We start from the raw sequence: 27,701 nt of genomic DNA, 5'->3' as shown, positions 1-27,701 counted from the left end.
CACCTCCAGGAGTGCACTGCTCGCTGCCACCCAGCCCCATAAACTGAGTGGATTGCACCCCCTCCTCGTTGTTGCCTGAGGAAGTGGTCAAATGGTCACATTCCTGGGCTGATGGATCGGCTCATTTCTTCCCAGTTTAAGCCAAGATATGGATTTTATGAGACTGTCTTGTGACAGGCTGAAGCCACTTTGAATAAAACAAAATCTAGCCTTAGTTCGAAGAAGTAACCCTTTGAAGCAGCTTATCCTGAGTTGGTGAGCAACATTTGGCTAAACCCCAAACAAAGGACATAGATGGTCTGGATGAGGGATTTGATGCTGCTGCCTTTGGTCTTTTCTCTTCATGGATCCCTGTTGCTGACATGCTCACACAAGGAGCTGGGTATCCATAATATTTATAAACAAGCAACCACAGAGCCGGTTAGGAAGCTCACATCGATACAGCTAACATGATTAAGAGAGACATTCAAACTCTCCATAATGCAAGACAGGCATGCTCAAGTAGAGATCCTAGCTTTTGGTTTCAGCCTTACCGAGTAAATGAAGCAAGGGATAACACCTCGAACACGTGCCTTATTGTCTCGGAAGGAAGAGAAGACTCCTTTGAATTTGAGGTCACTCTACAGGTTATAAGAACTTTCCCCCACTTCATGATATGGGCGTTCAATTTTAGAACTGGACATAGCCTTTCGGAGGAGAGGGGAAAGTGTCAGCATGATGGTGTAACTTACCCAAGGCCACACAGCTTGCCAGTGGTGAGACTAGATTTGATTATGAGGCTCTTTATCCCCACCCAGTGTTATTCCAGTCAACTGTCCAGAAACAAGTGGCATGAGAAGGTAGCAACCTCCTGTTTTTAAGTAGGGGAGGAAGAGCATCTTCTTTGCCTTGCTACCAATTAGATGGAAGTAATGTTGGATTAAGGTCAGGATGGGATTATGTTGTGAGTAAATAATAAATTGTAAAAAATTTGCATGGGAAATGATACAGTGGCACCCAGGCAGACAGTAGCCCTTACAGGCCTACAAGGAATAGTTCTGCACTCCCAACAGATGCCTGAAACTGTGGAGAGTACCCAAGTCAATAGACTAGACTTTTTTCTATGCATATGTACCTGTGATAAAGTTTAATTTATAAGTGAAGCACACTAAGAGATTAGCAACAGTTTATCATAAAATATAACAATTACAATAGCATACCACAATAAATGTTATATGGATGTAGCCTATCTACCTATCTACCACCTATATATCTACCTATCATCCATCTGTCATCCTCTGTCTGTACTGAATGTACAGACTGAATGTACTCTTCTATTGATGATGCTGTATGCTATCATGTAATGAATAACCTAGAATAACTTAACAGTGTTAAGCTGCTATTGACCTCCTAACTGTGTGTCAGAAGGAGGATCATCAAGGTGTGGCAATGTGTTTGACCACAGATAACTGAAACTACAGAAGAGGAGAAGTAAGGGTTACCCCTCATGAGAAGCAGATATCTCTACTATGCCCCATTGTCTCCATGGCATGTTAAAGTCACAAAGATCCAAGCTCATGTGTTTCAAACAGATACAGGAGGTCCCAGAGAATCCCATGAGAAATGAGGGTAGACCCTAGATGCCAAAGTGATTTTCTTGGTTTTCTCATGCCTTTCCTTGGAGCATCCAAAGTGAGTTTCTCTTTAACTTCCATTGTACTTTGGAATTCTGGGTGGAGTTTTCATTCAAGGGGAAAGAGTACTTCTTAAAATCCATGACACCTTTGCCGGGTGGTGGTGGCGCACACCTTTAATCCCAGCACTCGGGAGGCAGAGGCAGACGGATCTCTGTGAGTTCGAGGCCGGGCTGGTCTGACAGCCTCCAAAACAATACAGAGAAACCCTGTCTTGTAAAACCAAAAAAAAAAAAAAAAAAAAAAAAGACATGACACCTACACACCTAATAGAGTCCACACACTGAATTAAATATATGAAGGTGAGGCCCTGGAAGGCCCTAAGCAAGTTAGAAATAAGCTTCTCTCCTCTTTTTGCCAATGTCTACCCTTCATGGTAAACGCGCGCGCACACACGCACACACACACACCCCTTTAACAGTTACCTCACTACTCCCAAAGTCAGTCAACTACCAAGTGCCCCTGTTTGTGCTTTCTTCCCATTCGGCTAGCCTAGGGGTCCAGTGGTCACAGGACTCTGGCTGTTGAAGCAAACCATCAGAACTCTGATTATTTAAAAGTTGTCACCACAGGGGGCTGGAGAGATGGCAGTGAAGAGGACTCCATGCTCTTACAGAAAAGACACAGGTCCAGCTCCCAGCACCCACCTGGTCACTCTAAAACCATCTGTAGCTCCAGGAGAGTTCCAGGAGATCCAGTACCCTCTTCTAGCCTTCAAGGACCCAGGCATATATGTAGTGCAATACATACATATATAGGCAAAGCTCTTATGCATATAACACATATACAAAATAAATCTAAAAAAAAAAATAAAAGGCAAAATCTCCACACAGTCTGCTTTGAGTTTTATTGTCAAATTCAGGGAATACTGTTTTCCTTTAAAAACAGCTCCAGTTTAATTTCTTAGATGGTACACTAGATTTGTAAGAGTTCTTCTTCTGCCCCTTTTAAATATCTCCTAAAAGTCAAATATTACCAAGGAGCTCTGTCTTATATCAGACTCTCTAGGAGGGCCTAAGTGAAGGAGTAGGAAATTCTTTAATCTTCAGTGGTGGAGTAGGGTGTGGTGGCAGGAAACCTATAGGCAGAATCAGATAGTGTTTGACTAGGCGATATGAGCAGGAACGTAGAAATTTAGAAAAAACAATATATTTGGCACATTGCTTTTCAAATGACAGCACTTAAATATTCACTATGAGGGAAAAATCTAAACTGTGAGACTGTAAGAGCTAGTTTTCTCTCCCCTGAGAAGTTCCGTGTATAGGCGCTTCACCAGGCCCTCTCACCCACTGACCCCTGACCTGCACAGCTCACCCCTCAGGCTTCCCTCCCAGATGGATCTTGCTCCTTCTCTTTGGGAAACAAATTTGCCCCAGGTGAGAGGTGTGCACAAAATAGTTGCAAAGTGAAATTTCTTGTCAACTCACCAGACAGGCTCAGTGGCTCCAGCTTCAGTGGGGTCTGGTTCGTCTGTGTGTGAGATTGGCCTTAAGGGGTTTGCCCTTGAGTTCAACTCTCTCCCCACTTGGTTTGATGCCCCTGAAACAAGACAGAAAGCATTATGGAGTTATTTGGGAGCACAATAAAGGCCTACAAAGTAATGGATTATCTAGCTCTTCACAAGCTAATTCTTATTGGGGTAAGTTTGTACTTAAGACATGCAACCCCCCTCCAATCTAGAAATGAAAAGATCAATTTTCAAGAAGAGATGTAGAAGGATTTAATGTGTTTTCTTTACAGTTTTTACTGCTGTCTTTCAAGAATCCTGTTCTCTCCAAGAAAAATAGAGACAGAAATTCTAGTATTTATCTTTGTGGATATATGTCTGTGCAAATGATGTGTGATATTTTTTGAGAGGGTGTAAGTGTGTGTACAGGACTGAAGTGTGAATTACGGATATGTATATGTAATTGATGTGAGCTCAGTATCTGTGTGTGTGTTTCTGAGTGTGAAAGCAGTCTAAGCAAGAATGCCATTTACAAATGTATGGTATTGAAAAGGTTAACAACACACAACCAAGGCAGATGTTAACGAGTCCACAGATATTTCATTAAGTGTCATGATTTTCTTCTGATAAAGAAATGGTGGGGGGAGGGACACAGAGGGAAGCAGTAGGGTTTTCCTTTTTCTTTCGGTTAATAAATCTCAACAGCAGGAGTGCAGACTATTGACTACAGAGTATGGTAAAGTTAAACAAGATTTCTTTTGTGGGGCAGTAATTACGCTGTGTACAGATTAGAAATGAAACCTTTCTGGGAGGAAGTTTTATTCCTGACTCCATTGCTCATCTGTGTGCATGGTCTAATTGCTGAAAGCTCCAGCCTGGGGTTCAGGGAGTTGAGAGGAGAAAGTCTTCTTTTAGGAGTAATTGAGAGAAGCAGGAGTGTGTGTGGGGGGGGGCGCTGCATGATGGGAAAAATCGTAAGGTTACTAAACAGGAGCTCTACTCAGCTTTCCCCAAGAGTTCCAAGGCACAAAGCATGGTTTGGGGGTGAGGCCAGGCAGTTTTCTGCAAAAATAGCTGGCAGGGTCTGGCCCAGTAGAACATTCTTTCCTCTGCTCCTCTGGTAAAAGAGCCAATGATCTAAGTACCCGCATGTCTGCGTTTTCAGAGGGCTTCTACCAGCCCCTTCCACCCACAGAAACCAAGACTGATGGGCCACCATATGACCAGCTGGAGCATACTGGTGCCCGTGTTGGGGGAAGTGCTTTGGGGAGCCTGCAAAGCCTGCAGGCATGGGCTGCAGAGGCAGGGGAGGGGAGGTGGCTGCATCTGGGTGGGAGGGACCAACCCCATTGTCCTCTGGGCCTGGGGAGGATGCAGGGTCATTAGGTAGAGGATGATGCTGTAGCTGTTAGCCCGAGGAAACGCTCACTTTTGTTTTCCACCCAGTAGGAAATGGACCTGAATCCATTAGATTCTGGGCAGTTCAACCCGGCACAGTTTGAGCCCTTGGAAGCTAGATGCCAAAAAGGCTACTAGTGTGGATTTGTGTCCCACCACCATTGTGCGGCGTGCCTATCATTTATGCATTTAAAGGCTGTCAGGCTGGCAGTCTGCAGCAGAGGGCTGGAAGACAGTAATGCCAACAGACACAGGGGATGGTAAAGTGCACCTGTAGAGTTAAAAATGCATGACCCATTCCCTCTTTGAGGGAACACAGGAGAAAGACCCCCGTCCTGGAGGGTGTCTGCTGAGTTGTAATACATAATTCACGGGCCCATGCTGGTCCATGCAGATGGCGGTATTAAATCGTGATTGATGCTCTGAGACACACATCACTCGTGAAGGGCTCCAAGAGGCTTTGGAATATTTCCGTCTCTTGTGCCCCTCTGCTCTAACTGTGGTATTTAGCAAACCTCACTATTCCCCAAGAACCCCTGCTAGGGGTTGCAGAAGTTCCCTCCTGGATAGATGAGAATCTTCAAATGTCATCACCCACTTTTGCTGCCTTTGAAGGCTGTCCCTTCCCTCCTGGCCCACTGATGCTGTTGACCTCCAGCCAGGTACCCTAGGAGAGGGGCGCCAGCTCTTTCTCTGCCTGGGCCTTTCCAGAGGCACCAGCACACTCTGGTGGCGACAGTGGAGCCAGAGGGACAGTGGGCAGAAAGCACAGAGAAAGCTAAGGCGTCTGGTCCACCCAGCACAAAGCATCTTTGTGAAAATGCAGAGATCCGAGCCAGCAGATTCTCTGATACAGATTCTTCCACTCCGTGTAGAATGAAATAGTAAATCAAATCTGTGGTGTGTGTGAAATTCAATATTTTGGGGGGTTTCTTTAAAAATAAGCTGAAATCACCCTCTAGGGCCTGTTTTGGCCCAAAGCTAAAAGTGCCTCCTCGCACCTCTTGTAATTGTTGCCAGGCTTGCTTGTGGGTTGGTACCACAAAACCACGATTGTCAGTTCCTGGAGCCCGGCTGCTGGCTGACTGCTGGGCTAGGAGACACCCAATAAAATGAAGGATTTATGAGACAAAGATAGAGATGGGAGGATAGAAGGAAGAGAGGAAGGTGGCCAAGAAAGGGAGACAGGAAAAAGCAGGGAGACTTCTTAAGAGTACACTCTTGTTTTTATAATCTCCAGTCTTGTAATTGGAATATTTATGATCATTTTTCCGGAGTGTGTGGGGGGGGTCGGGTGGCTATGAGGAGCAAAGAGTTGAAATAATCTCTTCCACTGAATGAATAAATAGGTTAGTCTCCTGGACTGACTGCCATAAAAGGTCTGTAAAATAGTCGTGATCAGCCACTGGGAGGGAGGAGAGGCCGAGGGAGCTTGCTGGAGTATATCTCAAGTTCTTTGGTGGTGTTGCTCTCTCTTCCAGACCCACCCTGCGGAGGTCGGCTGAATTCCAAGGATGCTGGCTACATCACCTCCCCAGGTTACCCCCAGGACTATCCCTCTCACCAGAACTGTGAGTGGGTTGTCTACGCCCCCGAACCCAACCAGAAGATTGTCCTCAACTTCAACCCTCACTTTGAAATCGAGAAGCACGACTGCAAGTAAGCACAGCCCTGCTGACTGGGGACACATATATCTGGCTGCTATCGTTATATTTTGTCCTTTTTGTCCATGAAGGGCAATAGTGAGTCCCAACCACAGAGAGACACACAAAGACAGCGTTAACTTTTAGGAGAGGTAGGGTGGAGTTAATTCCACGGTATTGTAAAGAATTTTCTGGAATACGGTGCAGAAAGCAGTGATGCCCTGTCTGAAGAGGTTGGCAGTGGAGGAGTTTCCATGCGGGTGGGAAGTGTGCTACAAAACCCCACTTACTGGCTCTATGATTTACCTTCCCTTGGAGAGCTCCCCGTTTCAACCACTGCCTTATCGGGGAACCCTGCCAGCTTCCCAAATAAAATAATGGCTAGATCCTCAAATATACCCATTATTGGGGGTTGTCTTATTGCCTTTTGAAGGGGCTGCTCATTGCTTAAAAAGAGTAAGAAATACTGACCTGACGAAGAAGGTTTAAGACTCCAGTTGATTCTTGATGTCTATGCTGCCTAGGTTACTATCAAAGGTGTAAGCATGGATTTGTTCTACAAACACAGTTCTGATTGCTCTACAAATAATTAAGTCACCATGCCCCTGGGAAGACGGTGCCATCATGACCTCCATTTTAACTCCAGAACACTAAAGCACAGAGAGGTTAAGTCAGTCACTCAAGGCGACTCAGGTGATCTAACCCCACGACATCAGCTCAGCCACCTTGGGAATGTGGGCAGCTGCTCTTGAGGCACTGTGCTCGGGTGGAGAAGCAGACAGGGTAGAAGTATGGAGAATAGAGATGACTGAGTGAGTAGTGGTTCAAGTTCTGCCCTGGGCGCATCCTCGTGACTCGAAAGTGAAAGTGTTCAGTTCAGAAAAGAACACAGCTGTGACAGTTTTGGTCTTTGTACCATCAGCTCTGGAAGGTGCTCAGTGTTCACAAGATGAACAAGATTCTGAGCATTGCTGTGACCAAGGAATTGTGAGTCCTGAATAATTCCTAAGGAGACAGCTTGTGGGGTTAGGTTTAGGAGAGTGTGCGATGCTCCTGGCCTCCATTGCAGAGCAGACTTCCTCCAAAGGAAACAAGGCCTGCCTGTAGCTAGCGCTAAACTCTGAGACCTGGTGAACTGCTGTCATTATTACCCTCCCAGGACCACTTTGCACCTACAGAATGGTTTCCTTCTCACAGGAGGTAGTCGGTGTTGAAAACCAAAGAGTTTCCCGGATGGATGCCGCATGTGACCAAGAGTCACAGGATGAGGTTTCTAATTCCAGGGCCAGTCTTGGCTGCCTGGGTGACAAAGCGAATCAGTTCCCCTTTGTCTGTGTTAAGCAGACATACTGGATACATTGACTCAGCATCCCCAGGCTTCCACTCCCTCAACAGTGAACTTTACAAAGAATTGGGAGTTAGAACAGTTTCTGTAAAAGGTATTTTGGGTCCACGAGCCTTTGGCTAGGCTGCAGAAGGTTGGCGTCAACTGAAGCATAATGTACAGGGTGCTTGAGAATGAGCTCAGGGAAATTTGACTAAGCACCTCTCTGGATGGAGGGCCAAATTCGGTTCTGCTGATACCAGCAAAATCTCTAGGGGAAATTGCTAAGAGGCCATTTTATGGATATTCACGGTGACAGAGGAAAAGGGCCCAGCTCTTTAGAAGGTTGGACCCAGATGGCAATGAGCAAACCTCCAAATATATTGGGAAGGCTAAAAGGCTAAGGAAGCACACACCAGCCCCAGGACCCACCCCCCAGGGTGGGGAGAACCTGGTGTGGAGCCTCAGTCAGCAGAAGGTACCTTACCCTTGCTGGAGGCTGAAGAGAGGAAACAGGCAAGTTGCAGGCTATCTCCCAGCTTCTCTGCCTTCCTAAGCAGCTTCCTGTTTTCCTCTACACCCCCTGTCCATGCTGCTGGCTTCAACCTAAAAGGTCAAAGAGGTCAGAAAAAAAATCTTTCTGGAATCTATTTTCCCCAGTGCCAAATTGTCGGCCAGGCTCCTCTGGGGTTAGGTTTCATCCACTTAGCCTTGCTCTGGGTCCCAACCCACCCTACCTCCGCTCCTCCATTCCCCCTTCTCTGTCTCTCTCATTAATTTTTATATTTGGAAGGCTGTATCTGGTCTCTCAGCCTCTTACTCACCATCATTTGCATGCAGAACAAGGGCCTTGCCTCTCCCCATGCCGCTTTACTTTCTTGAGAAAGAAACACTTCTCTCATTAAATCCTGGAATTTTTAAAGGTAATTTATTGATGTTTATTTTAAGTGCCTTATTGTCTTGCTTGCATGTATGTCTATGTGAGGGTATCAGATCCCCTGCAACTGGACAGTTGTGAACTGCCACGTGGATGCTGGGAATTGAACCCAGGTCCTCTTGAAGAGCAGCTGGTGCTCTTAACTGCTGAGCTGTCTCTCCAGCTCCAAATCCTGGAAGTTTTGTCTTGTTCTCACATTCTTTACAACCCTTTCTCTTCCACACTGCATTGTTTGCCCCTCCAAAGAGTTCCTGGGTTTGTAGAGCATTTGCTATCAAAGGAAATCGGTCTCCTCTTTCTTTGCATCTTGGGGACATATTCATTTGTCTACCTCAAAGTTTATGTGGTAGATACCTCTCCCAACAGAAAACTGCCACAGCTGCCCTTCTGTGTGGGCAACAGCTCTTAACAGAAAGAGGAAATGGAGAGCAAAGTCAGCCTCCATGCCTGCCCGAGTTTTCTCTTCTGCTGTCTCTGCACATGGAGCTATCTACAAGACTGCCCCTATGACCTAATACCAGGGCCCTAACTGGAAGGATTACTCTCTGTGTGGCACCTAAACATTTGTCTTGAAATCTCCACCCCAAAGGTTGAGGCGGTTACTGAGCAAACCCCAGGCAGATCTTTTCCTGACCACTGCCCATTCACTTTGTTCCCCTGAAGCCTGCTGTCTGCTTGGAAAATTTCACTCACAAGCGTCAGCCGTTCTGTGCCAGTGCAACCCAAAGCCACCCTGTCTGCTAGCTTTGCCTGCCTCCTCCCTCAGGCTATCCACAGGGAGCCAAACCCTAAGCACCAGCATGCTGTCCTGGGGATGGGGTAGCAGCTACAGGCAAAAGCAAAGACCACTGTGGCATTGCCAGCTGCCTGTGTCAAGGGACAGAAAGACAGGACTCAGGGCTGTCTGGGCAAACAGAGAGAATCCAATTCACACACACACACCCGCCCCCGCCCCCGCCCCCACCCCTAGGAGAAGATACCAGGAGGCTGCTGCCTCTGCAGACAGAGAAGCCATTCCCTTGAGTCATCAGCCAGAGGGCTCAGTGTTATGGTTTTAGAAACACACACACAAGGCTGAGTACTTTTCCATCTCTAAAGTTTGAACTGTATGTATTTTTTAAAACACCAACATGCCATCCTACACACCTTCTGCATCAGTCTTAAAGCAGGCCTGGAACACACACACACACACACACACACACACACACACACACACACACACCATTGTAGAGGCCCAAGCAGAGGAAACTAAAATCAAGAACTAGTCAGTTCCTTGAAAGAACAAGCACTTACCAAATAGGTATCTTGAAAATATTTTTAGGAAGTTTGAAAGCCACTAGGAAGCCATGAAAGTACATTGCTTAGGCCAACTAACTACCTTACACGTAAGTCTACATAGATTTGGAACAAAATAACTTCATTTATGTCAAAATGAGCACCATTGAAGAATGGTGTTTTTCAGAGTGGAATTCCTTAGTGAAAAGTCCCAGAATGTTATAAATCACATGCCACATGCCACACTGTTTTCTTAAACAAATCCAATAGTTAAGGAAAATAATTTTTCATTCTTGATGATTCAGAGCAGTAATTTTAAGCTTCACTTTTTTTGTGAGCAATGAAGGCCAAGTAATGTCCTCTTTGGATCTGACTTCCACTTAAGGATGTGTGCACTTGAGTGCAGTACCAGAAGAGGTCAGAAGAGGGCGCAAGATCCTGCTATGCGCTGCTTGGTGGTGGTGCTGTGAATCAAGCTCATGTCCTCTTTGCTCTTAACCACTGAGCCACCTCTTCAGTTCACATTTAAGTCTTTGTTGAGCTTTTAAACTTTAAATCATCAGTTTACCCCTTCCCCCAAACCATGATAACACCACTTTGTTGTGCCTCACAGTAAGTTAGCAAGCATATTAATGCCTTTTCACTGTGTCATGGGAAACTTGAGACTATTTGCTCCTGGCATTCTTTTTCTTAACTTTGTATTTATTGATATTTTATGTATGAGTATTCTGCAAATGTACCTGCCTGCCAGAAGAGGGCATCAGATCTCACTATAGATGGTTGTGAGCCATTGTGTAGTTGCCGGGAACAGAACTCGGGACCTCTGGAAGAGCAGCCAGTGCTCTTAACCACTGAGCCATCTCTCCAGCCCCTTCTCCTTGTATTCTTGCTATAAATTCTTGCTATAAGGAGCCCTCCTCTTGCAGCTCCCTCTTCTGACTTGTTTTTATTTTTATTTTTTTGTATGTATCAACTTTGCTGTAGAAAATCTTTGCTGCCTATGCTAAAGATTAGGTCCTGGGGTCCAAAATTTCAACCCTAAGCCAATGCAAATTCAAAGCCAACATTTCTTATTTGCTTCATCCAGCCAAAGTCACAGCAGAGTGAGGGCAGCCTGAAGCCTGATCCCCACAGCATCCATAGTTCTCAGCGCTGTTTTAGATTCTAGTTTCTTCTGCTCTCCCCAGTCCCCTACACTCTGGATATGAGTATTTGGCCCCTAGCCAAGTGTCCTAGCTAAACAAGATACTCTTGTGTTTACTTAACTGCACAGGGGCCCCCTAAGTCTTAGAAGATGTCTTTATCCCTCTCATAGTAGGTGACTATATAAGTAGCAGATTCCTGGGTTGATAAATTAACGATGATGCTAAACAGAAGAAAGAAACCAGACCTCAATAATCTGGTTCCTCCCCACTGAAACTAAGAGTATTTCCCTGTGCCCAGTAAACATCTAACATTGCCAGCAACGGAACATAGGGAACATAGCCTTCCATCTACATGAGGACTCCTGAGCTCCCATTGCACGAACTGTCCCTCCTTCTCTGCCCAGGCTTCCCCTAGCCTCCTTGCTCTGTCTACTTGCCTTCTATTGGTCCCTGCTCCAAGCCACCTTGATTTGTTTGTCTATTCCCATGTAGTCACCTCTTGTTCTGAGTGGGTAAGCTCTCCAATGGCACAGACTGCGTATGCCACCTCTGACCGCAGCACCTAGCCCTGGAGGGACCCGAGTGGGTGTGTGCCAATGCTTGTTTTATTGATGTTTTGCCATTGATTGTGCTAGGGCATAGGTAAGTGTGATATGAACTGTGTTGGAGGACAGGCAAGCCTGTTTTTCCCATTCTTCCATCAGAGATTACGAAGTAGTGACAAAAAGGTGATAAAATCTGGGCTAAAAATGTTATTCTAACTTGGGTTTGTCACCAACAAAATTATCACAGGCCATTCACTCTGTGCCCAGAAAGTGCTTATCAAGCACCTACTTAGTGCCAAGTTTGAAAACTAGTTTTGGAAATATAGAGGTTGGTATAGCATACCCTTTGACCTGGTAGGCCTTGGGGTTTCAGAGTAGGAGGTAATGAGGTCAAACTGCCCCAGCTGGCACTGGGGCAGTTCTGAGCCTGGCAGTGGGCTGGCACTTTATGGTTTCTGTCTTGATTAGTAGTGACAGGAAGGCTTATGAAGTGGCAGATAAAGAACCGTGGCCTCACAGGGCCTAAGCAAGTGGCCTGAGGTCCTGCCCTCTGAAGGGGCTGGGAAGGGATTCGAACCCTGCTTTTCAGTCTGCGTTCTTTACTCTTCCTCTGTCTGCCTTCCCTGCTCCTACCCTGTGTGCGATGACTGTGACCTGACGGAAGCCTGGTATATGAGTTCACAGCATCCAGAGCCAGCCTAGGCTGGGAGACCCAGGGGGCTCCCTAGAAGAGGTGTTTCCTATACTGACCCTAGAACACTCGGCCAGGCAAAGGGGGGTGTGCTCCGCTAATGATGCCAGCTGAGGGAGGCACACGGAGCAGCCGGAAGAAGGGGCTGTTGGGAGCTCTGAGAAGCATAATCAGGAACATGGCTGACCTCCGTTTCCTCCTCTATGAGCACTGTAAGGGTAGGAGCAAAAGAAGGCTGCCCTTGTGACTTGTTGATGTAAACCCTCTTCCTGGAAAAAGGTGCCTGATGATGTTACTTAAGTCTATTTCCTGGCCAGGCGACTTCCACCACCACCTCCTCGAGAGAGGGACCCAGGGCAGGAAGCAGGAAAGGACGAGATTATGGGGCCTCTTCGGCCCCCACCCTCCCCACTATTGTAGTGTCTCTCCAGACTCCATTCCCTGTGTCCAGATGTCCTTAGTGTCACGCCCGAGAGCTCTGTTTGCTCTGGGAAAGTCCAGGTAACAAGCTGGATTAAGTCCTCATCAATTTACCCCTACACAGACTCTGAATCCCTTTTCTTTGGGTGAGAAACCAAATTGCCCAGCTGGAGGTGTGGCTTCAGCTGGGGTCGCCTGAAGTCAAAACAGAGTCAGTCTTTGTGGTACAAGAGGGTGCCATGTGCTGGCTCAGGAGGGATTGATTACTCATGGCATTGTGACAGATTTACTGCCCGCCCACCACAGAAATATTCCCATTCTCCGAGGATCCAGTGAGCATTAGTATTTTTCTATATTGCAACAACCCTCCTAATGACAGAAACAGACCCACCTCTGGGAGTGTGGTGCAATAATGGGGCCAGCCCCGGGAGCCAGAGCCCAGCTACCAGCTGACCCTTCCCTCCTCCCCAACCTTGACCAAGGACTCCCTCTGCCCAGCAACTTCAGCTCCCCCAAGAAGTGGGAAAAAACAGCCTACAGATTTTTCTCCTCTCACCAAGGTTAAAGAGCAGTTGGGACAACAGTTATTTTTGGCTGTTTGTTTTTAAATATTCGATGTTGCAATCCCAAGTCTCCCCATGCAAGCAAGCTTCACTGTGGCTGCCTTTCTTAACAATGCATTTTGTCTTCTGATTGAGAAAATCACTTGAGATTTTATCATGCACGATCCCCCTTGCTCTGCCTCTCAATCCTGGCACCTTCTTGAAACCTGGAGGTCCCAGAGGGCCAGCACCTCACTCCATGTAACTCCATGTAATTCTCCCATCTAATTACACCGCAGGCTGTCTTGAGAAATTCTGAGGGACACGGCGACAGATAAAGGTGTAGAGGGGATAGCACGGAGAAGGGAGATAACATGTCAAGACACCAGACTTCTCTACAGAGGATTTGTGTTTTCCTGTGGTTGTTGAGTCCTACAGGAAAAAATAAATCTGCTCTTTGTTTGTTTTAGAAGTGAGGAATCCAGACCTTGATGGGAGACACTCAAGAGATAACTTAATTCCATTTTTCTACTCCTGCCTAGGTAGGTCATCACACACTCACAGACCTTGTCTTCTACAGGGAAAAAAAACTACATGCTCGCCCTTCATTATGAGGCCTTTTGGCTCACCACCCACCCCAGTTGATTGCAGAATGGATGGCTGCATTCAATTTACATAATCAAAACTCGTTTCCTAGAAGGAAAGTTCATGAAAAGAAAGGTAGCTGGGTCAAAATTAAAATGTAAGAAACCAAGGAAAAGGAGGAAGAAATAGACCCAGGTTTGGCTTAGGTTCGAGACAACCGCTTGATAAAATATTTCCTCATGCCCCTCTCTTCATGGCTTGGTAGTGAAGCGTTTTGGCAGATGTATGAATTTCCAGCTTCAAATGTGTGTTTGTGAGGGAAGATTATCAGTTAGATAATAGCATATATTCTACATGTATCTCCCATAGCAAGTTGTGGGCCCACTGACCAGAAGGGAATACTGAGGCCTTGGGAGAGCACAACCTATACTACAGGGACTGAAGTGGAAGCCAGGTGGTCCTACACTGCCTCTGTGTGCCTGTGTCAATGTGCCAAGAGCAATCAGCTGCTTTCCAGCACCCAGGAATGCTGGGGTGACTCCTCTAGCCAACCCCACAAGCCTTTCCTTTCCTTTCCTCTTTTTGTAGCCTTACTTAGCCTCTTCCCTGATCATGCGTGGTTGCTACAACAGTCAAGGAAGGAGAAGTCTTTCTAGTCTTAAAGGACAAGGTGGAAGCCTGGTTCAGTCAACAGTCTCCATCTGCTTCCTATTCCCCTGGACATTCACAGACACACACAGACACACACACTCACGCACACTCACACACAAACACGCATCATACACACACTATAAACACACCACACACACACCCCATACACACACACTCACGCACACACACTATACACACACCACACACACACACCATACACACACACACTCACACACACACTATACACACACCACACACACACACCATACACACACACACTCACACACACACTCACACACACACTATACACACACCACACACACACACCATACACACACACACTCACACACACATACACACACTCACACACACACTCACACACACGCATCATATACACACTATACACACACATACACACACACCATACACACACTCACACACACACACGCATCATACACACACACTATACACACACCACACACACACCACACACATACACACACACATGCACACTCACACACACTCACACCATACACACACATACACACACACACGCTCACACACACTCACACACACTCACACCATACACACACACCATACACACACACCATACACACACACATACACGCACTATATGCACACCCCACACAAGCACACCCACCACACATACACACACCATGCCCAGCCACACATACATACCATATGCCATACACAGGCACATACATGCTTGCGCGTACACACACCATGCACACACACATACAGAGCACACATACACCGTACACACCACACATGCCTACACAAACCACGCACCACCCACAGGCACACACTTGCACAAACACACAAGCTCACCACCTCTTCAGGTCCCCACCACCACCACCACCACCTTTTCTCTCCATCTGGAATCCAAAGATGTGAAGGCCAGTAATGGAGTGTCAGCGGAAGTAATTGATTCCTCACACACAGAGAATGCTCCTGCCTTTAGTGTCAATGGAGCTGAACCAGATTTGGGGCGGGTGAGCGAGACATGTAAACAGTTCATGGCTGAGCTGTCAGGGCCAAGCCAGACACAGTGGAGAGTGAGTGAGAGGGAGAGCTGGGGAACAAATAATTGTTTTATTGGGAAAGAAAGCAGTAAATAATATTTCAGCCCAGGAGTTGGCCGTTGGACAGGGATGGAGACGGCACAGGAGCAGAGGGCACCCTGGCGCAGGTTAGAATGGAAGAGTTTTTCTTTGTCTCCAGGTGGGAGGTTTTCTTTGTGCCCCACCCCCACCCCCCATTATCATCATTAAAATAATTACTGTAACAATTACAGTTGATGAGCCCTCTGGTTTATGGAGCACCTTTCATCTGAAAGTTCAAAGTGATTTATCTGTGCGTCATCCTCTGAGACCTGGAAGAGGGTGAGAAAGTATCATTATTATTATTGTTATTATTATTATTATTGTTATTGCTACTATTATGATTTGGGGCGTCTCCTTGGGAAACTGAGGTCCTGTCAGATACAAGACTCTACCCACCCTCAGACGAGCAGGCATCTGGGCTAACTGCTGGGGAGTAGACTCCTCTTCTGGGGGTCTCCACTGCTCTACCCTCTCAGCAGGCCATGGCTCTTACGGTCCATCCCTCGCACTAATGTCTTCCCCATGCTACGGGGCTCCCAATGGTCATTTCAGTATAGTGACCACCAGCCAGCAGACGGATACACAAAGCCTGCTTATGGCTTCAGGATACATAAAAGTCCTTTAGGTCTGACCCATACTGTTTCCGTGTAGCTTGGATACTTCCTGCAACCCACTTCTCTTGTAGAAACGTGTATACTCTCTAGACCTGTTTCTTCATGGTCCATTGAGACTGTCTAACAGCACCCCATGTTCCTGAGTGCTGTTCCCATGGCCAGCAAACCCTGGATTTTAACCCAGAGGAGCGTTTCTGCCGTGCTGCAAGGCCAGAACCGTGACATGCATTCCTGACCCAGACTGGCTTTTGCTCACAGTACTGCAGGATACACATCAGGGCACAGTGTTCAAGTGGCACTTTGAGAGGAGGAAGCAGTTCCAGATGACTGGCCACCAAGGGCTACATTCAGAATCTCCACCCTGGCATGACAACAGCCGCTTCCTGCTTGGACATTTAGTGTGTGACTGTCATTTCCACACCCCGGTGCTTTCCGCACAGTAGTGACAACTTTACGCCTAGAGCCAGGGGAAGCTCTGAGCTCTGTAACCTGAAGCGCCAAGAGAACGGGATCCAAAATTGGCCTGTCACACCTGCCACCTGCTCCCAAACTGCCCCTGTCCTGGAATTCTTCATAGCACATTTTCCAGACAAGTTTTATGTCTTCCAAGTGTTGCTGCAGTGCCTAGGGAGATATCGAAATGACCAGGAACCGATCCCCGGAAAACGCAAATGAACTTTGACACAGTGATTGGTTCCCTGGTGCCTGGTGCACTTGTTCCCAGCAGGCTTCCATTTTTCGGACAGATGGGAGGTTATGATTTCTCTCTTACAATTGGCTCCGCTGGGAGGCAGAGTGAGTGAGCTCCTTACCCAGAGGGAGCCGTTCTCTCAGCCAAGTGAAGGGATGCAGCCAGCACACCAGGGCCCCAGGATGACGTGCTTTGATTTCCCCTCAATGACTACCAGTTGCCTTATGCCCCTCATCCGTCCCAAGAGGTGAAGAGATATGAGCCCTGTGCCCATTTATGAGGCGAGCCAAACCAAGGCAGGACAGCATGATAGACCCGGACTAGCATGAGAATTCAGCAAGGCTTAGCTCCGTCAGGTACCACTTTCAATATCAGAGCATGAGTTGCGGCTGCTTCTGAGGAAAAAGGCGTGATGTAAATCATGGGCTTGTCTTACCTACTCAGTAGTCTGGCATGGCTACAAAATGCTAGCAAGGGACTCTTGAAGTTGACACCAAAGGATGGGGACTCTATAGTCACAGAACAGACTAAAGGAAGTTTTGACAATCAGGCTAAAAAGAGCCAGCCAGAATCCTTCAACTTCACCAATTGCCTAAAATTCATCCCTTACAGAAGCAAATGTGCCCCATCCAAGCAGCCTCCTGAGTGCTTGCCGGTGCAGAAGTCCGGTAGGTAGATCAGTGGTTATGTGGCCTCAGGAATGCACCTTGCTGGAAAGCCAGGGCAGTCGGGGAAGCAATGTGCACCTACAGGGTCAGGGTAGAAGTCTTGGAGGCTTTGTTGTACGCCCTTCATTTTCTGAAATTTATCCCCAGCGAGACTTATCAGGCTGTCTGGAGCAGCCTGCTTCCTCACGTTGAGAGTGTTCTTGGCAGCCTGCAACCTGAGGAACAATGAGATCCTGCGGCCTCTACATCATCCCAGGGCTTCTGCGGAAAAACAAGCAGCAATTATAAATAGATGGTATTTGCAGTTTCCACTTTCTTGCCTTCAAGGTTTTTTAGAATAATTCCTCCAGTTTGTTTTGGGTTATTCTCTGTGCATACTTCCTTTGTTGGGTGGTCAGATTTCCTCCCTTCTAACGAGCTTGGTGACCCTGGCTGGGAGGGGACTACAAACGAAAAACTGCAAACATCAGAGATTTGTGGTTTGAAGAAACGAAGGAAGAAAATGCAACTGCAAACAGCTGCTGTGGAAAAGGCACTGGGCCCTAGTGCAAACACACAAACAGTTCTAGAGCTGGAACTGGTGAAGCTTTCGAGTGCATGAATAACAATGACGAATAATAGCAGCGGTGACAACACCTACTCAGCGAGGACTGACTGCATGTCAGCTGGTTTACTGAGCTGAGAGTGTGCCTCAGCTCAGTGGGCTGATAAGAGGGTGAGTGCCCCACTGCTCAAGACACAGCAAAAGAGAATTGGAGGTGTGAATCAGTGGTAGTGTGCTGTCCCAGCATACAGGCCCTGGCTTCAACCGAGCACCATTGACAGACAGACAGACAGACAGACAGACAGACAGACAGACAGACAGACAGACAGAAGAACTTTCCTGACTGGAGATGTAGCCCAGTTTGTATAATGTTTTCCCAGAATACACAAATCCCTGGGTTCAATTCCCAGTATTGCATAAATTGGATATGGTGGCACACGCCTGTATACTCTCTCCCCACCACTCACCCCTGCTCTTAGGAGATAGAAGAGAGCAGATCAGGAGTTCAAGAGTTCAAGGCTATTCTCAGTTACATAGAGCATTCAACCTGATCTACATGCTATCCTGTTTAAAAACAAAACCCCCAGCAAATGGAAGATAAGTGGCTTTGAACCCATCACTGGCAGCCTGGACCCAGATCTTAGGCTCAGAACTTCAAGACTGAAATAGATCTCCAAACTTCAAGTACATGGATTTGTGCAAGAGGCAGATTTGTGGAAATCCAACCCCAAGGTTGGCATCATGGAGACTGTAACTACAGTTGATCATGGCATCTTCTCTGTCTCCAGGATGCTGTGTGTGTGTGTGTGTGTGTGTGTGTGTGTGTGTGTGTGTGTAAATGTATGCAACTCATCTCTCACCTGAACTTGCTACCATGTCTTGCTCATGAGGTGGCTGTAACAACCTTCTCTCGGGCATTTGGCTCTTTGCTGGACATGAGTGTATTTTTCCAGTCCCTTCCCAGAGGTAGGGCTGTTATTATTTCTATTTTGTAGGTGAGCAATGGAGACTGGGAGAGGGTAGGAGCCTTATCTTCAGTTTCACTAGTAACTAATGACATAGACTAGTCCACATAGCCTACATATTATGCTTTCTTTCAAGAGTGCATCGTACCCCTTGGACATGGATCTGTGTAATAGAAATTTCAGGGTGGTCTTGTCACAGATTGCTTTCCTAGAAAAAAATATATGCCTGCATGGGAAGACACAAAACTTCAGTGTATGATTACAGGGGCTCCCCCTCCCATTGAAGCTTCTGCATGAACCATATTGGAGATCTGTGGACTTTAGAATATGTGGATGACACTCGAAAGTCTTATAAATATACTGGATCCTATTTTCTCACTCGATGGGCCATATGTTCGCATTTGGGTGTACACACGCTTATAAAAATACTACACTTACAGAAATTAATGTTATCCCATCTGAACACTTTGGAGCTGCATTTCTACTGGGTAAACTTTGAAGCCATGCATTTCAAATCTGCTCACTGTCCCACTGATGACCTGTCTATTAATTTTGGCATATCCTGCCGGCTTTGTTTAATCAGGATGACTAAGTAAAAAGAACAAGGTTCTGGAAAGTTGTTTCCTACTTCTGCCCATTCTGTAGAGAAACTTCTTCCTATCTGTCCCTCTCATGCGTTTGTGCTATGGTAATCTGGTATGTCCAGACAATAAGGAAAAAAGAAGGTGAGGTCTGTGTGGTAAGGGTTCAAATTTCACCTCTGACCTTCGCTCTTGTTTGTGACCTCGGGCTGTCAACCTGTTGTTTTTTGTTTTTGTTCTTTGAGACAGGGTTTCTCTGTGTAACAGCCCTGACTGTCTTGGAACTCGCTCTGTAGACCAGGCTGGCCTCAAACTCACAGAGATCCACCTGCTTCTGCCTCCTAAGAAGGTGTACACTACCGCCTGCAGCCTGAATGTCTATTTTTGTTTCTGCAAATGAGTGGTAACCATGACCAACCCAGTTTGTATTAAGATTAAATGAAATAATATCCAAACTGGTGGGTCTGGCTCCACAGTAATTACTCAATAAAATATGGTCACTTTCCATCGATTTATGTATTAAATCAGTGGCAACAATGGAAGGTAGAAATTCAAGGAAATGAAATGCACTTCTTTAAACAGAGCTAATCTGACATCAAGGCAACTTCTCTGTGAAGACTGGACCCAAGAAGCAGGTGGCCTGGCTCTGGGCCTGGGCTGGCCAGAGACCTCGCCATTGTACGGACCCACCCTGTAGCCTCCATGTGTCTCAGGCGGCTTCTTTGTTGGAAGTTTTAGTAGCTGCAAGCGGCTGTGATGGCATTTCCTCCCATTTTCCCTGCAGGTTTTAATGTAAGGATTAATAAGACAGTGTTTGTAGCTGTCTTTGAGCTTCCTGGAAGAAAGGCACTCCGGGAGGTGGTAAATTCTCTGGCCTGGATAATCCACTCATGAAATATGGAACTTTGAAAGTGTGAGAAAAATCTCCAATCACTCTGACAGCATTTTAATTATAGTTGATTTGTTTGCCGCTAATAGTGAAAATGCTGTCAGCAGGATTTGAGATGTTTCTTCTCCACAAAATGTTATATTTCGTGTCTTTGTGTCACGAAGCAACATTTAGGTTTTCACATACAACCAGAATAGCTCCGTGGATGTGTTGGGGTGCAAAGGCAGAAGAGACACCAGGGACCGACCCATCGTGCCGTAGATAGCATCATTCTAATAGGAAGCACCAACTGCAAATCCCTTCTGCATTTACTCCCTCAACACACAGGGATCCCCAATTGTGCCACAGACCCAGAGATACCCCAAATCTACTAATGGAGAGCTAACTCTAGCCTCAGCCTGCTTCCTCCCTAGGGCAAGAGACAGAGCCAAGCAGATAGATAAGCATACAGGCTAACCCTTTCCATGAGGGCGGAAGCAAAGGAAGGGTATGCCACCTGAAAGAGAAGTGCATGGAAGCCCTGAGAGGTGGGAACTGGCCACAGACAGAGTTGATGAGTGTGACAGGCACAAGAATGAAAAGGGGCAAGGTCCCGAGGTGGGGAGCGCTCTCTGCCCGTGTCATAAGTATCTGTGAGGCAAGCAGCAGGAAGGGAGGCAGTGGCCACCTGCCGAAGAGTCCAGTATCCTTGGGTGCAGGTAACCCCATGTTTACATCCAAATCCTGAGGTTGGGTGTGACATCCTTACAGGACCTAAGGATTCTGCCTTTGGTATACTCCCTACCCCACAGATGTCTGCGCACCCAGAAAGGCAGACGAGACCCAGGCTAGCCCTTCAACTTCTCTGAGCAAGTCCTTAGTCAGGAGCATCTTCCACACACTAAGCAGTAGCCAGAAGAGCAACAGAGAGAGATGCCAGAGCCTCTTTCCATGTTTGCCAAGTGAAAGAGGGAGAGATGAAGCTGCTTCTCTCTCTCTCTCTCTCTCTCTCTCTCTCTCTCTCTCTCTCTCTCTCTCTCTCTTCCTCTCTCTTCCTCTCTCTCCCTCTCTCTCCCTCTCTCTCCCCCTCCCTCCCTGCCGGGGAGAAGAATGGAGACTTTGGAGCTGAAAGAGAAAGTGGAGGAAGCAATCTCTAGAAAACCCTACCCATGAGAATGGCAGAAGTTGTGGGTAACGGTAAAGACGGTACTCAGGGGCCATCTTAGAGAGAGAGCAACAGTGACGTAGACAGGGCTACTTTGGCTCAGGGGGAAAAATAAATAACCAAAATAATAAGAGGTAGTGTTAAAGCTTCGAAAGGAATTTTTTCATTTGAGAGAGATTATGAGTAATGAAATGCAAACACTGTAGTTAATATGTCTGTTAGCTGCTTCGTGTTGGCTTCTGGGAGACAGTAATAGGCTGGGTGAGAGGGCAGCTTTCAAGTTATTCCGTTTCACTGTCCTTGGGGTGAAGCTCAAGTCTGTACCCCAGGTTTCTTGATCAAACAAACACTGGAGATTCAAGGCTGCACGAAAAGCCTCTATTTATTCCAAAGCCACAAACTTCCTGAACCTCCTTGGAGCCCTTTCCCAAATGAACCTGACAACATTGAAATTTCTAAGGAGATTTACTCCAGCTGCAGCCAATCCCTAATAATAAAAAATTTCCCCAAATGAGTCTGTCACATGGGAGGTAAATGAGACATTCTGTATGAAGTCAGCGTGTCACTTGGAGTGTGCCCTTATAGCAAAAGCCCAGTCAGAAGGCCACATGGTTAAGTGGGTCTTCTCCACAGGGTGTAGCCAGGACCCTGGAGGGGGAAGGAACTTGTCTGCCAACTTGTAACTCCTGGTCCTGTCTCCCTCATGCATACTTGATAAAAAAAAATTCAGTTTTCCTAAGAAGTTCAAGGAAGGGCTGGTTATTTGCTTCACAAAGAGATTCATGGGGGGGGGACCCCTTAACTCATAAGCACAAAGAGACAGGATTTGTTACTCACTGGCTTAGAGGAACCTTTGTTCAAATTGTATGGCCTTCACTGTAGGTGTGTGTGTGTGTGTGTGTGTGTGTGTGTGTGTGTGTGTATGTGTGTGTGCAGATAAAGTAAACATGGGCTGTTGCTGGCCTTGTTACAAAAAGAGGTCTGGGGCAGTCTAGTCACTGAATCAATTGAGGAAAGCTTTGAGCAGGGGCATTCCTTGGTAGCCCCACCTCCTGGCTGATTCCTTCAATCCTCTAAATGACTCCCAGGGTGATTAGGCAACCTGACAAAATCTGCCACTTCTGAGGACTAGCCAGTAGGGTCCTTTGTCTGTCCTTTGTAGAAAAATCACCAACACAAGGTCATATTTGGAGGGGTTTATTACATTTTAAATTATTACTCATTGTGTATGGCATCTGAAATACTATTCTGGGGTTTTTGTTTGTTTGTTTTGACATGCCGAGTCTCCTGTGGTCCTCATTCTGCATACTCCATCTCTGTGAGATGGGTGATAAAGTGTTTCTGGAAAAGAATCCACACCTGAATCTGCTAATTTTGGTTTTCACTTGTGTGGGTTTTTGAGACAGACTATTATGTAGCCCACACTGGCCTTGAACTCTGACCCTCCTGCTTCAGCCCCTAAGTGCTGGGGTTTTTGGCATGATCCACTATGTCCATCCCTGCTAACTCATAAGGGCTTGTTTTTCTCAACATCTCCACTTTGAAAACTGAAGGAATGCAGCTTTATTTTTATGAGTCTTGTCTGACTAGAGAAATGTGAATTTGTAATCATTCAGATAACAGAAGGAAACAATGGTGGTGTACCCCTGTTGATGATGTATCTCTGCTGGCATTTTAGATGCAGATTTTCAAATGTTTTCTGAATGCTTATGCAAGGAAATGATGTGCACATTTTAAAATGGACTTTAAAAATCTGTTCTTTTTGCACTAATAGTATATCATGTACTTTTTTTCTATAAAGCCAAAAAAACCCAGACCTGTCACACTATTTTCTGTAGCAACTGAATATTTCATTTTATAAATATACCAGAATTGATTTACCCTCCCTCTCTGGTTGGATTTTTCAACATGATGCTATTTATAAAGGGAGCATCTCCTCACTTTTCATATGCTTTTTAAAAAACATTCACAACGATGCATAGACATCCGCACACCACCCTCTGATTGTTTTCTTGGCTGAAAAAAGTCCTAAGGATTCCGGTTTAAAGGCTTTGTGCATAGTAACTTCCATCGCATTTTGCCAAAAAGCACCTTCCGAATGCCTGAAGCGGTTTACATCTCTGCGTTCACTGTACCACCATCCCCACGGCCTCTTCCTCTTCAGACAAGCGTCTTCCATGTGCATGCCTCAGCCTCTTTGCCTCTGAAATGGGTGTGAGAACTTGGCAAATTAGTTAGCCTTCTGAAGCACAACAATGCTTTATGCAGATTAGGGTCAGTCCTACAAAGCTCACAACTGAAGGAGAAGGTTCCTGATATCTCTGACTGCCATAGCCTTCGTTTTGAAAGTATTTGTCTGCAGTGTGTGTGTGTGTGTGTGTGTGTGTGTGTGTGTGTGTGTGTGTGCGTGCGCGTGCACGCACCCATGTAGGTACATACATATAAGTACAGGCGCCTGCTGAGGCGTGTGTGTGTGTGTGTGTGTGTGTGTGTGTGTGTGTGTGTGTGTGTGTGTTGGTGCCAGTGCCCGGAGTTGGAATGTGAAGTCAGAGGATAATCTTAGGTGTCAGTCCTTGCCTCTTCCCGCTTGTCTGAGACAGGATCTAGCTGGCCTGCAAGTTTTCACCTCCTGTCTCTAGCTCCAGCCAGCCTCACCATAGGGGCAATGGGATTTCAGGTGAGGTGCACTCCACTGTATCCAGACTCTGCCTGGTTTAGGAGGCTCCTAGTTGAGTCCTCATTCTAGTCCAGCAAGCACTTTCCCTCAAAGCCATCTCCTCAGCCCTAGTTCCTCAGAAAGATTCAAAGTTTAATTTTCTCAGTTCTTTTGATTTGAAAAAGAAGTTCTTAGTGGATATAACTTTATTTTACAAATTGTTGGCTTATTAAAGAACTGTGATTTTGGCCTCCAGCTAAGAAGTGGGATTTAACCCAGCTGTCTATGCCCAGGTCTGGGAAAGAGCACCCAGGGAGAGAGTTCATGATGAGTGAGGGGGGGCTGTTGGATGCATCACCACTCAGCTGACTAGTCTGCTAGGCAGTGCTTAACTCACAGGAACAGCAAGGAGGGGTTTTCCAGGAGGGACTGGGACTTTCCCCTCAGAACAAACAAGTGTCTTTTCCCTTTTGTTTTGGAGCTGAGGAAGCTTACTTTCAAAGTCTGTACTATCTCCCACACTGAAAAATTCCAGATTTGAGCTGATCCTCTACCCCACCGCGCCCCACCCTGGGGCCTTTGAAATCTGGCTATCTCACCAGAGCTCTGGTGGAAGCCTCTGTTTCGCCATCTCTGCCTCTCTGGAGGGATCCAGGCCCAGCCGTGCTCCGTGTTGCAGGACTCTATCCCTCTGGGGCCTCGCGGATAAACTGCTCCCGGTAACGCACACCTTATTCCTCCTTTACAAGACTATTTATTCAGAAATGGCTGAGCAATCTGAAATATGGCTCCTGGGAGCTGAAGCAGGCCTCAGGCCTCTCTAATTTACTCTAGCCACTTGTGCAGGCAGCCAGCTCCCACAGACCTGTGTGACAAGAGCTGGAGGCCACATCCCAGGGAGGGCTACATTGTCAACCCCTTTCCTTACCCACAAGGAAGAAATGTTGTGTTTACAGGTTGATGCAAAGTAAATAGACAGAGAAGGGAGGGAAAGGGAGATGGTTTTTGAAGAACACTGTTGGGGGAGAAGTTTCCCGCTTCAGTTGTGTGTGATTTAAGTAGCAATGGTGGGGACGAGCATGGGGATCATTGTTGAGCGTGCATCCCAGCTGAAAAACGTGCCTGTCGAGACAAGGGAGGACTTTTTGCGGGTCTCAGTCTATGAACCTGGCCGAGGAAGACTGTGAGACACCAGTACCCCATGCCAGGCCATCTGACTCAATCTGAAAGGAGCACAGGCCACAGCTTGGGCGAGGCCAGCCAGCCTTGCCTCGTAAAGGGCTCCAATTGTGGGTGCACAGACACAGTCCCCAGGGAGTCACCAGGCTTCAGGGGGAAGTTTTTCTTGCTCCATCTGACTTAGCTACGATCCCCTTTGAAAACATGTTGACTAGACAGTGTTATTGGGAACTTTGTAGGTGCATCTCAGGGAAGGAGGTGACCTACAGATGGGGACATGCCAATTAAGAAGAAGAGGGCATGGCCCAGGAGAAAACTAAAACAGGGTAGGGGACAGGAGAGCAAACACCTCTGAAACATCCCCAGGGTGCCGGTCCCTGACACGTAATTCTTCATCCCATCTTCTTGTCAGCCCGCTGGAGCAGCTGGTTTTCTCCTCCTGTTACACTAGAAGACACTCACACACACATCTTAGTAACCTGCGGTGGCAGAGTTAAAGAGAGACAAAGATTAGAGAGGTCACAATGGAAATAAAAAGTAAATGCTACTGCCACCCAAGGAAAAACACGGTGCTTGCTTTGAGATCCTGATAGAATGATGCAATTGTTCTCATGTGAACAAGAGATAAGGGTTCCCACCCATGCACTCATTCACTGTAGCCTGAACAAAGCAACTTCCTGTGTCTGTGTTTGCCTATGTACCAAAGCAAGTACAGCACCCTTTTGTTGATCCCTCCGCAACACCTGAATGTCTACAAAAGAATGGGGAGAACCAAAAGAGGATAATGGTCCTTCCCAGATCTTCAGAATGGCTTTTTTCTTTTTTCATCTGTGTCCTTTCTGCTGTCTCCACCTAGGTATGACTTCATTGAGATTCGGGATGGGGACAGTGAGTCAGCTGACCTCCTAGGCAAACACTGTGGGAACATAGCTCCACCCACCATCATCTCCTCTGGCTCCATGTTATATATCAAGTTCACATCAGACTACGCCCGGCAGGGGGCAGGCTTCTCTCTACGCTACGAGATCTTCAAAACAGGTTAGTGGGGTCTGGAGTAGAGGCCAGAGATGGGCCTCATAGGGAAGGTAGAGCGTGGTAGGGAGCCCGGGTGGGTGGATGGCATCAGTGGTAAGAGGTTCAGTCATCTGGCCTGACTGTTGGTGGCAGATGAAGAGATGACTAAGGGGGACCTGGCAACACCTCCATATGAAAAGGCAGGTCAGGCGACTTCCAACTTGAGGGGAAAGATGAGGCACCAGCATGGGGGTGGGAGGGTGGGAATGAGGAGGGGTGGGGGATAAATACAAGAACATCTCTTGAAAGAATTGGATTTTTGTGTTTTTAAAATCAAGCTGTTCTCCATGGTTGAACTTGGTTGAACTTTATTCCAACTCCTTCATGGTTTAATATTGTCTTTATTTGGAATTACATGGGGCTGGAGGACATAATCTTTTCATTGTTTAGGATTTCTAAAGATCTCACCATGACCCCCAGAATGGGGTCAGTCATTGCTTTTAAATTAAATTATGGCTCCTAGACATTCCCCTTGGCCATCCATTTGACCACCCCTATACACTGAACTCCTATTTCCCATATGCCAAGGAATCAGATGGTCTGAAAAGCTAAGGAAAGCTAGTGGAAACCGGGCAGGCAGACAACGCAACACTTCTTTGAGTTGACTGCTGGACTCCGTACATCTCATTAGGCCTTCATGGGCAGTACTAACGTCTGAGGCTCAGTAGGACACTTCTCATCTGCTGCATTAGGTCCCCCCACCCCGTCCCCTCTCCCAGTGACATGTCCTCCTCTCTCATGTCAGCTTTCTCTATGGCTAAGGAAGGAATGCCCTCCATTCTCACCCACTCCTTACCTCAGAAGAGTATTTTCTTTCTTTAGGAGTCCAGGTTTAATAACTCCTACATGGAGTCTCACTCCAGGTAAGGTTGTCACCCTGTCATTGAGAAACCCAAGCCTGGTGTCTGTTAAGTTCACGGCAAGGGGAACTATTCATATGTATTTTATTTTCTTTTTTCATTAAACAGTTCTTGGAAGGAAGTGGTGGCTGCTGAAAGCACTTTTTATAACCACTCTGTCTAAATATTTGTTGGGCTGTCTGCTTTCGATGTCAAATCAAATGAAGGGATGTGGTTAGCAGAACTGTGTTGTGCCCAAGTGGAAACCTTAAGCTATGGCTTATGATGGACTTTCTGCCATGCATTTCCATGTTTCTGGCCACAGTAATGTCTCAGGAACTGATCTGTGTGTCCTGGACTAGTGGCTGATGTGAGCCCCCTGCATAGCTGGATCCACAGTTCTTGAGTCACAGTGCAAGATGCAGACCAATGCTCCAACTCAAAAGAGCATTCTCTA

At 46.7% G+C, this 27,701-nt stretch overlaps 1 protein-coding gene across 5 annotated transcripts in view; it reads left to right on the top strand.

Moving 5' to 3' along the window:
* The window catches only part of Nrp2 (neuropilin 2), a 116,403-nt gene that overhangs the window by 9,652 nt on the left and 79,050 nt on the right, over positions 1-27,701 (top strand). For all 5 annotated transcript variants that reach the window (XM_040753469.1, XM_040753470.1, XM_040753473.1 and 2 more), the window contains exons 2-3: positions 6,000-6,177; positions 26,188-26,369. In XM_040753469.1, the coding sequence (XP_040609403.1) occupies positions 6,000-6,177; positions 26,188-26,369 (360 nt within the window). The remainder of the gene's footprint in view (positions 1-5,999; positions 6,178-26,187; positions 26,370-27,701) is intronic.

The sequence above is a fragment of the Mesocricetus auratus genome, unplaced genomic scaffold, assembly GCF_017639785.1.
Source record: "Mesocricetus auratus isolate SY011 unplaced genomic scaffold, BCM_Maur_2.0 Super-Scaffold_100010, whole genome shotgun sequence".
NCBI classification, from domain to species: Eukaryota; Metazoa; Chordata; class Mammalia; order Rodentia; family Cricetidae; genus Mesocricetus; species Mesocricetus auratus.
This window is presented reverse-complemented; position numbering and strand designations above follow the sequence as displayed.